This window comes from Alosa pseudoharengus, unplaced genomic scaffold, assembly GCF_046254945.1.
Source record: "Alosa pseudoharengus isolate Yale_2024_CS ecotype anadromous, Long Island Sound unplaced genomic scaffold, YU_APseudo_1.1 YU_APseudo_1.1_scf_7, whole genome shotgun sequence".
Taxonomy (NCBI): Eukaryota; Metazoa; Chordata; class Actinopteri; order Clupeiformes; family Clupeidae; genus Alosa; species Alosa pseudoharengus.
Genome location: NW_027468859.1, coordinates 13,196,713 through 13,208,105, shown reverse-complemented (window position 1 = coordinate 13,208,105; position 11,393 = coordinate 13,196,713). Strand labels below are relative to the sequence as shown.

Genomic DNA, 11,393 nt, shown 5'->3' with positions numbered 1-11,393 from the left:
TGATAGCTAAGCGGGAAATGTAGTTCGCCGTATGAGTTTTAGCGCGTCATTAGATGGGTATGGACACTTAACCAAACTACAAGTACCATCGATTTACATAAAACCTGTCCCTCACTGGACTACATGGACATAATCAATATTCTTGCTTTGGTTGCACATATACAACAAATAAACACACATAACACATATATACAATAAATAAACGTAACAAGATTAACATTATTTTTGTGTGAACTACGTTTCACATTGTTTTGATAACTGATCTCTTCAAACTCCGTACCACTAGGAGGCTACAACGTAGTTTCGATAACTTATCATTGTTTGATACAAAACAGATGAAGAAGAATTTCCTACAGGCTTTTGACAATGAAGTTCAGCTAAACAGTGACTGTCAACGAATGAAAAAATGAAATTGGTGAGTTGTGCGCAGCTTTTTTTTAAATTTCTTCCTGATTGTGCCTATAGCAATGACAAAGTTTTGGCCATAGCGTCACTATAAAAATATCTGTTAGCCTAAGTCTTGCAGGTAAAGGTAACTTAGTTAGCTAGCAAGCTAAAGTAACGTTACATGAAAATACAAGTGCACGAGTCTTGCCACATGTTGTGCTATGACATATTTAGTGCTCACTGCGACACTACAATAGTCATTAGTAGGCTACTGTCGAGCATTACATGATTGGTCATAACTATAATTTACCCTACAGTACTGTCTGTCTGGGCATCCGACGTTGCCTTGCAATGTCCTCAAGTTTAAGTCGACTACCATCATGCTGGATTGTGGGCTGGACACAACGTCTGTCCTTCAGTTTTTGCCGCTCCCGCTGGTTCACAGGTGAGACTGACCAAGACTTACCAAGGCGCTGTGTCTTTGTACGTCATCACAGGCTATGGTTGATTAATGTGTTTAGTTGTTGTTGTGTAGAATGCAAACAAATACAATATCTAGACTACCTCAGATAGACAAAATGCGCAGATCATTATATGTAGTGTATCCTATGTATTATTTGTATGATATGTAGTACTATAGTGATTGTGAGTCTAGTGGCATGCTGTTTTATGTGTGTTCTGCATAAAAGTACACTTTGTAACTGCTTTCAACATCTGTTTGGGGTAAAGGAAACCAGTAAGGATGTATAAGAATAATGTAAAACTGCTCTTGTTTGCCTTTTGAAAATGCAGCCAGCGGCTCTCCAAACTGCCAGGCTGGGTTTCTAAAGATGGCGCGATAAACCTCGAGAAGGTAAATCATCTAGAGATGGGCCGAATGTTACCAATTATTCCTAATGCTGCAAGGTACTAATCCACAGAACATCATGTTCATTTAACTTCTCTGATTTTAGGAGCTAAAGGAATGCGCAGGGAGAGTTTTTGTTGATTCTCAGCCAGAGTTCTGTCTTCCTGAGGTAAAATTATGAACCAAATCAAGTCTTTTCTGTAAATCAAATTGTTGTCTATACATACACTTATTGTATAGTATTTTAGTAATATGCACTTGATTAATCTACAGAATGGATTTGCGTAGATCTTTTTGTTATTCCCTTACCTTCTGCATGGCATTGGTTGATTTCAGATGTTTATTATTGTCTCCACTTGTAGAAAGAGCTGCTGGACCTGTCTACCGTAGATGTGATCCTGATCTCTAACTACCACTGTATGATGGCCCTGCCTTACATTACAGAACACACAGGCTTCACAGGAACAGTCTATGCCACTGAACCGACTCTACAGATTGGCAGGTGCAGGGATGAGTCCAGCCAAGGACACTCTGATCTTTTTATTACTGTTTTTTTTTATCTCTTTCTATCTCTTTTGCTTCTGTTTGTGCTCTATGTGATCCACTTTATTACACATGATAACAATTTCCTTGAGCTTCCTATCCTTTGCTGATTGTTGTTGATAGTAGCTGTGATTCTTGTGTTTGCAGGTTGCTGATGGAGGAGCTGGTCAACTTCATGGAGCGTGTGCCCAAGGCTCAGTCTGCCACCTGCTGGAAGAACAAGGAAATTCAAAGGTAACTGAGTTCAACTTGTGTGCGACAAAGATATAATAGCTCTCTGCATGCGTCATGTGACCTGGATTGGACCAAAACTGTAATGAACTACTCTACTGACAGACAGGCTAGAGAGAATAGTATTTATGGTTAAGCTTCTGAGATACGGACGGAAGCCAAATGAAAACCTTGACTTAAATTAAAAACTGACCTCTCGTATGATGCGTTTGTTATGGTTTGCAGTTTAGAATTTTAAACCTATTGAAAGTTATATTAAAGCAAAGATAGATTACCAGTAAAAAGCATGTGTTATTGTGTCATTGGATGTAGGTATGAACTGTGTGTGTGTGTGTGTGTGTGTGTGTGTGTGTGTGTGTGTGTGTGTGTGTGTGTGTGTGTGTGTGTGTGTGTGTGTGTGTGTGTGTGTGTGTGTGTGTGTGTTAGACTGCTCCCCGGTCCCCTGAAGGACGTGCAGGACGTGTATGCGTGGAAGCGCTGCTACAGCTTGCAGGAGGTGAACTCGGCCCTCAGCAAGGTGCAGCTGGTGGGCTACTCGCAGAAAGTGGTGAGTGACCGACGGACAACCATCCCTTGTGTGTCTATCTTAACATTTTTTTAACATTCTTCTACTGTTTCTACTGTCTCTATTGTACAGTGGAGTTTTATTATGTGTATATACTTATATAACTTTTTCTGCTGTTAGTGAATGTTGTGTGTGATGTCTGTATGCTACTGAGACCTTGAATTTCCCCTATCTATCTTGTACTTGTACGTTTAGTCACTTTCTCTGACACTTCTATCCAAAACCACTCACAGTCCACCCACATGTCCATCTTTACAATTACATGTATTCATTTAGCTAACAAAAGAGTGGATCCACCGCGCTTCTGCAGCATTACATCTGGTGCATCAGACGAAGAGCGGACCGTGTAGATATACTAAAAGTAAAAATTCGGAGCAGCACAGATGTAGTAATGCCTAAGGACTCTGAGGAAGATGCATGAAGCATCGAAACGTTAGTCCCTTTTGTGCACCTTAATTAAAGTTTATAGCTATTACTACATCTGTGCTGCTCTGAATTTTTACTTTTAGTTCATTTAGCTAACATTTCATCCAAAACCACTTACAGACAGTGGTGAGTGACAGACAACCATCCCTGTGTGTCTATCTTTACATTTATATTTACATTCATTAATGTAGCTGACGCTTTTATTCCAAAACCATACAGCCTATACAGCACACATCCTTGTACACTGTGACATAGCAGGGGGTGAGGTAGCATACTTGTTAAGCTGTGGGTTCCATTCCAGTCTGCTGTGAACTCCCTCTTCTGTTACTTCTTTTGTCACTCTAGGAACTCTTTGGGGCAGTGCAGGTCACCCCCCTAAGTTCTGGCTATTCACTGGGCAGCTCCAACTGGATCATCCAATCGCATTATGAGAAAGTGTCATATGTGTCTGGATCCTCTCTCCTCACCACACATCCGCAGGTGACTGCCTTCCCCATCTGATTCTCTCTCTCTCTCTTTCTGTGTGTGTGTGTGTGTGTGTGTGTGTGTGTGTGTGTGTGTGTGTGTGTGTGTGTGTGTGTGTGTGTGTGTGTGTGTGTGTGTGTGTGTGTGTGTGTGTGTGTGTGTGTGTGTGTGTGTGTGTGTGTAAAAACCATGTGTCATTATGTGTCAACGTCATGTCACGTTCTTACTTTGTGCGTTGATTAAGGACAATATATATATATAAACAGTTTTGTTGGTAGACCATCATCATTTGTACCTTGTAAGCAGTGTGTTGAAAAAACACAGTATTATCTATGTAATCTGTGTGTCCTTACAGCCGATGGACCAGAGCTCTCTGAAGAACAGTGATGTGCTCATCCTGTCAGGCCTCACACAGATCCCCACCGCTAACCCAGATGGCATGCTGGGAGAGTTCTGCAGTAACCTGGGTCAGTGACCTCACCACCGTCCTCTCATTCTCCTTCCCTACCTCTATTTTCTGTTGTTGTTTTATATCTTCCTCATTCATGTTCCCATCTCTCTGTTTTTTCTCTCGCCCCATCTTCTATTCATCTTCTTTTCCCCCATATCTCCTTCTCCCTCTCTCTCTCTCTCTCTATATATATTTATATATATATATATATATATATATGTATATGTATATATAGCCATGACTATCCGTGCGGGTGGTAACGTGCTAGTGCCCTGCCACTCCTCGGGGGTGATCTATGACCTGCTGGAGTGCCTCTACCAGTTCATGGACTCGGCCAACCTGGGCACAGCGCCCTTCTACTTCATCTCGCCTGTCGCCAACAGCTCGCTGGAGTTCTCCCAGATCTTCGCCGAATGGTAAGCAGCCCCATCATGGCACGAACTCGTAAAGTGCCGCAACTGTTCACCTAGGGAATGGACAATGCGAATACATAGAGCAGCGGTTCCCAAACCGCTTTTTTTCCCCGCATACCACCACCTGCATCCTGTAGGTACCACCACCTACATCCTTTCCCGTGTACCACCACCTACATCCTGACACATAAAAACGTTAAAACACTCTATTGATGCTTTCCAGGCATCATATTTAATTAGCCATGATAACAAATAACAATTAGCCATGATAACAAATAACAAAATCAAAATGTGAAACTGGTCTATGAGCTCTCACACTAAAAAAACAGTGTGGAGAGGCACATTATGAAACACAAAGAGTACATAGGCTTAAGATTTAAAAAAAACAAACCTTTTTCACACCTTTCAGACATTGCCCTTTTCATCTAGCGTACCCCCTAGTGAAAGCTTGCATACCACCGGTGGTACACGTACCATAGTTTGGGAATCCCTGACATAGAGCATAGTATATGTTTATAGTGTAGTATACACCTTCTGTTTGTTTTATATAAACATATTTTAGGAGTGAGTGTTAAAGCAACACCAAAGAGTTTTTTGTACCTTAAAATAATGTTTCCAAAATTGTTTCCGTGGTTCATCAACTCTTAACAGGGTGAACGGCACTTCTGCATTCGCTTCGCGGCCCTCTATCGACTATAACCGCACTATGTAAGTTTGCCAGATCGGGTAGCGGATCTGTAGTTCGATGGAATGAGACATAAGAAACTACAAATTTGACTTGCATGATGTCGCAATACATCGTAATTTCATAAAATCATGCAACATATTCTACCTTGTCTATGGACATCGTTATTTGCAAAGCCGTTGCTGGATAAACAAATAGCGTGCGTGCGACAGAGGAAAAGTTCTTTGGTGTTGCTTTAATGGATTCTGGTGTCTTTTGGTGAGTGTTAACAGATTTTGGTGTCTTTTGGTGAGCGTTAACGCATTCTATATAATTCTAAACGCAATGTAAATGTATGCAAGTATAATACCCGCATCCATTCCTTGCTTGTGAAGATCTATCCCTCTGTAGAGATCCCTTGTACTTCTGTGAAAGTGAGTTTCATTAGCCCCATCAAAACCCCCACAGGAACATCTGGACAGTTAATAGCGTTAGCTTATGGTTGCTATTAAACTGGACTAGAAGGGTTATATGAGGGAGCTGTGCTCGATTGTTAATTGCCAGATGCTCAGCCTTTGAGTAATCCAAGTGTTCAAAGAGATGATGTGGATGAGGTGTCGAAAAATAAGTGTGTGTTTGTGTGTGTTTGGAGGCTCTTGTGGGCAGATATTTATAGTAGTTGCAGACATGCAGTTAGGGACGAGCCAAAGTTTCCAGTCAAGGAGTCATGGTGATGAGAAGCTGTGCTGACTGAGAATGTATCAGTCTGTTTATTTCTTAAAGTTTTTCTCTCTCTCTCTCTCGCTCTCTCTTTCTCTCTCTCTCTCTCTCGCTCTCTCTCTCTCTCGCGCTCTCTCTCTCTCTCTCTCTCTCTCTCTCGCTCTCTCTCATATCTCTCCTCATGTTTCTCAGGCTCTGTCAGAATAAGCAGTCGAAAGTCTACCTCCCCGAGCCCCCGTTTCCCCATGCAGAGGTACAGTAAGGCACCCTCCCATCCCACTCCCCCCACACCTGCCACTGCTGCTTCCCATCTCACTGACCACTGCTCCCTCCATCCTTCAGTCTCTCTCACTTTCTCACTCCTTTCTCAGGTGTCTTTGCACACACACACACACACACACACACACTCACCTCACTCTCTCTGTGCCCTGTGTCCAGCTGGTCCAGACCAATAAGCTGAAGCACTACCCCAGTATCCATGGCGATTTCAGCAGTGAGTTCCGGCAGCCATGCGTGGTGTTCACTGGCCACCCGTCGCTGCGCTTCGGCGACGTGGTCCACTTCATGGAGCTGTGGGGCAAGTCCAGCCTCAACACCATCATCTTCACTGGTCAGTTCACTTCAGCACCCACGGCTGTACAGAGCATCATGCACAACACAGATCACAGCAATATCCACAGCACGCGACACACAAACATCAAGGTCAACGTCAAAGTGAACTTTATTGGGGGCGCTGTGGCGCAGCAGGCTGCAGTGCCCGTACCATGTACCTCTGAGTGCCCACAGGGACCTAGGTTCGAATCCGACCTGCGGTCATTTCCCGATTCCCACTCCATCTCTCTCCCACTTACTCCCTATCACTCTTCACTGTCGTGTCCAAATAAAGGCAAAAAAGCCCCAAAAATATACTTTAAAAACAAAGTGAACTTTATTGTCAGTTCTGCTATATGCACAAGACATAGAGAGGATTGAAGTTGCGTTTCTCTCAGGCCCATGGTAGGGTAAAACAACAACAATAATACAATAATACAGCGTCAATGGAAGAGATCACCTTTTAATGGACAAACACAACACTTACAAAAACGATGACTTGCACAAAGATAAACATAAACTTTCAGAGCAGCCTAGAAAACAGGTGACCTCCAAGTTCAACTGGAGCAAAGAACAATAGCAAAGTGTGTATGTGTGTGTGTGTGTGTGTGTGTGTGTGTGTGTGTGTGTGTGTGTGTGTGTGTGTGTGTGTGTGTGTGTGTGTGTGGGCTCTCGTGGGCAGATATTTATGGTAGTTGCAGACTTGCAGTTAGGAAAGAGCCAAAGTTTCCTGTCAAGGAGTTCATAATCATAATCATTCTGTTCATAATCATAGCTGTCACCATAACACAGTCCACTGCAAGATGTAATTCAAAGTCTAGAAAAGTCTAGAGAACTGGTGAGCTCAGGGTGTTTATTTGCTTATTTGTTTACCTGTCATCACAGAGCCAGACTTCTCCTATTTGGACGCGCTGGCCCCCTACCAGCCGCTAGCCATGAAGTGTGTGTACTGCCCCATCGACACACGCCTCAACTTCCACCAGGTGTCCAAGCTGCTCAAGGAGGTGCAGGTAAGCTGCTGCTGGGCATGCTCCCTCTGGGTCCTAAAGCCCATCGCTTTACTTACTGCGGATCCTGAGCAGGACGGATGGACCACATCGCACCTACTTTTAACTCAGTCTTCACAGTTGTTCAGTCAGTGGTGCTGTTAGATTTCTGCCTGCCTTCCTCCTCCAGTTCTTTTGCTGTGTTCACCCAGTGATTATATTGACTTGCACACTTTATCCCTCTGTAAATATTAACACCTTCACTCTGCCGCTCTGTAAGTCTTGGTTCAAGTTCACCTCAGCGATCGGCATGGTTTTAAATCCCTGTTCACCTTCTTGAACTCACTACTCTCTCGTTCCCCTTTTGTGTACTCAAAATCTGTCAGACATCATGCCTTCTCTTCTAATGCCATTTTGTATTTCTCAATTTGTTTGTTTTTCTTTGCTTGCTTCTCTTTCTCCTGCCCCTCCTCTGTTCTCTCTCTCTCTCTCTCTCTCTCTCTCTCTCTCTCTCTCTCTCTCTCTCTCTCTCTCTCTCTCTCTCTCTCTCTCTCTCTCTTTCTCTCTCTCACTCTCTCCATCCCTCCTCCCTGGTAGCCTCTGCATGTGGTGTGTCCAGAGCAGTACACTCAGCCTCCCCCTAGCCAGTCCCACCGCTCGGACCTGATGCTGGAGCTGCAGCCGCCGCCCATGGCCTACCGCCGCTGCTCCGTCCTGGGCCTGCCCTTCAGGAGGAGATATGAGCGCATCCACATCCTGCCCGAGGTGAGAGGGGGAGGGAGAGGGGGACGGAAAGAGAGAGGGGTATACATACATACATACATACATACATACATACCGGTACATATACATACATACATACATACATACATACATACATACCGGTACACATACATACATACATACATACATACATACATACATACATACATACATACCGGTACATATACATACATACATACATACATACATACCGGTACATATACATACATACATACATACATACATACATACCGGTACATATACATACATACATACATACATACATACATACATACATACCGGTACATATACATACATACATACATACATACATACATACATACATACATACCGGTACATATACATACATACATACATACATACATACCGGTACATATACATACATACATACATACATACATACATACATACCGGTACATATACATACATACATACATACATACATACATACATACATACATACCGGTACATATACATACATACATACATACATACATACATACATACCGGTACATATACATACATACATACATACATACATACCGGTACATATACATACATACATACATACATACATACATACATACCGGTACATATACATACATACATACATACATACATACATACATACATACCGGTACATATACATACATACATACATACATACATACATACCGGTACATATACATACATACATACATACATACATACATACCAGTGGCGGCTGGTGGTTAAAAAAATAACGGAGGAAGGAATGTCTGCTTGATTGGCGTTAGTGGCAAATGTGAGGTTGTGATGGTGTTGGTGGCATATGTGAACAATAGAGTATGTAGGCCACCTACCCAGACACATTTATAGCAGCAGTATGTACTATGTAGCATTTTAACTGGCAATGTTGTGCAATAAATGCTGTTCTGACATTCTCGGGGGGGGGGGGGGGGGGGGGGCATTTCGTCCAGGGACAATGGACTTTGTAATATAATTTAAATATATGAGTCACTTTGGATAATAGTGCTAAATTAATAAATGTAAATGTAAATAAATGTAAATTTAGGTCTGGGAAGTCAGGGAAGATATGTAGGTCTAGATATGAAATACTGTTTTCCAGATGTGCAAAATTACGGAAAGTCTGGAGGTTTTGCTCAGTGTAATACATTGGCAGAAAAGTCTATAATAATAAAAATAGACACTTGTTTTATAAAACCATGTAACTATTTACCATTAAAAATAGACCTTAAATGTGGTTATTTGTAACATGCTATTGTTTTTAAAGCCAAATCGCTATAATTTAAAGACAGGTTGTAATAGCTAAGTGGGAATTTATGAAAGCATACTCGAAAGGCAAATGTTATAGAAGACGTCATTAAAAGAATGCATCATGGTCTGAAACATTCATTAACAATGTTACCATCCAAAGATACATTTAGAACGGTGAAAACAAGAACATAACAACAATAACCTTATTTAATAATTGTTTAGTTAAGGCATAACTTGGATGATTATAACAAGGCATAACTATCCAAAAATGTTTTATCACCAAGTGAACTGTCCACGTATGGCTGATTGTTTTCTGTGCTAACGTTACCAGTTAGCCATGAGTAGCCTATTTGTCTGACTATGTAGCATTCAGTAGCCTACACTTACCATCTTGTTTTGGAATATGAATTTTTGGAGCTGGTCTTCCTGCTTTGATAAACATTATCAGTGTATTTGAATGTATAAAAGATTTGAGATTGTCCTCTGATTCCATTGTACTGTTTATTTCACGAGCAAAAAACAAGCTTTCCGTTCAACATAAGACATTCTTCAACCGTTGCCGCTAAAAACAGCACCCCCTATCGCAATTGAAAATTACTGTACGGAGGAGCTTCCTCCCTTGGCCATTGAAAACAACGTGATTCACGAGCCGCTGGGGTCCGAGGCATTTATAATGGACTTCAATGAGGGGCTTGAGGAGGAAGCTCCTCCATACAGTAATTTTCAATTGCGATAGGGGGTGCTGTTGGCATTTTGACCTAGGGGAACGATTTTGTTCATTCAAAGTGTTAAAAATAGTAAAATTAACAGTAATTTATCAGATTAGTAATTCACTTTATATATTTTTTATTTTTCTCTGAAATTTTAGGGAGGGTGTTCCTCCCTTTCTTCATTGAAGGAGCCTCCTCTGATACATACATACATACATACATACATACCGGTACATATACATACATACATACATACATACATACATACATACCGGTACATATACATACATACATACATACATACATACATACATACCGGTACATATACATACATACCGGTACATATACATACATATATACATACATACATACATACATACATACATACATACATACCGGTACATATACATACATACATACATACATACCGGTACATATACATACGTACATACGGTACATACTGGTACATACTGTATGTGCATACGGACATACAAGCAGTACACACACACACACTCACACACACACACTCACACACACACACACACACACACACACACACACACACACACACACACACACACATACATACATACATACATACATACCCGGCCTGCAAACTACACTGCTGCCGAACGGATGACGTAGGTCATAGAAATTGAAGCAGGAAAGAAAGAGCGTAATGTGGACAATTGAACGTGAGCACAGAGAGAGAAAGCTGCTGGTGTGTGACCAGTCCGTGCTCCTCTGTACTGGACATAACGTGTCTGAATTGCAGGGGGTCAGCAGTGTAGTTTGCAGGCCGTATTAAGGCAGGGCAGGATTATTGAGCTATTGAGTATGTGGCAAAGACACGCCTTGTCCATTCTGCCCAAATCAGCAGTGGCTTATGGGTAGATTTCCCAAAGCTTTAACCCCCTCCCCCCACCCTGCCATCCTAACAGCTCGCCAAGTCCCTGGTGCCCAGCGAGATTAAGCCGGGTATCTCCGTGGCAACTGTATCGGCAGTTCTGCATTCCAAGGACAACAAGCACATCCTTCAGGTGGGTGTGTTTGACGGAATCTTTTTTTTTTTTCCTAAGATTGATTGCTTTGTTACTGTGTGAGTCAGCAGTGTGTGTGTGTGTGTGTGTGTGTGTGTGTGTGTGTGTGTGTGTGTGTCTGTCTTCATTTTGAGGCTCTGCATACATTGCATCCTTAACCACCTCTGTTTTTACTCTCTCTGTCCCCAATACAGACTCTCTACAGACACATAACGCACCTATTGCTCACTCACTGAAATGCAATTTTATAAGATGGATTGAGAAGAAAACATTAGCTGTTAAATAGCCCTTATCTTGTCTTGTTCATGTTGAAT

General features: G+C 42.0%; 1 protein-coding gene across 2 annotated transcripts in view; it reads left to right on the top strand.

Moving 5' to 3' along the window:
- Positions 1–339: 339 nt before the first annotated feature.
- ints9 (integrator complex subunit 9) overlaps positions 340–11,393 on the top strand; it is a 19,201-nt gene continuing 8,147 nt past the window's right edge. For both annotated transcript variants that reach the window (XM_076271785.1, XM_076271786.1), the window contains exons 1-15: positions 340–415; positions 705–832; positions 1,180–1,240; positions 1,341–1,403; positions 1,597–1,736; positions 1,925–2,011; positions 2,435–2,555; positions 3,345–3,479; positions 3,820–3,931; positions 4,151–4,331; positions 5,905–5,965; positions 6,151–6,322; positions 7,189–7,313; positions 7,887–8,054; positions 10,981–11,079. In XM_076271785.1, coding sequence (XP_076127900.1) covers positions 407–415; positions 705–832; positions 1,180–1,240; positions 1,341–1,403; positions 1,597–1,736; positions 1,925–2,011; positions 2,435–2,555; positions 3,345–3,479; positions 3,820–3,931; positions 4,151–4,331; positions 5,905–5,965; positions 6,151–6,322; positions 7,189–7,313; positions 7,887–8,054; positions 10,981–11,079 — 1,662 coding nt within the window. In that variant the 5' untranslated portion in view covers positions 340–406. The remainder of the gene's footprint in view (positions 416–704; positions 833–1,179; positions 1,241–1,340; positions 1,404–1,596; positions 1,737–1,924; positions 2,012–2,434; positions 2,556–3,344; positions 3,480–3,819; positions 3,932–4,150; positions 4,332–5,904; positions 5,966–6,150; positions 6,323–7,188; positions 7,314–7,886; positions 8,055–10,980; positions 11,080–11,393) is intronic.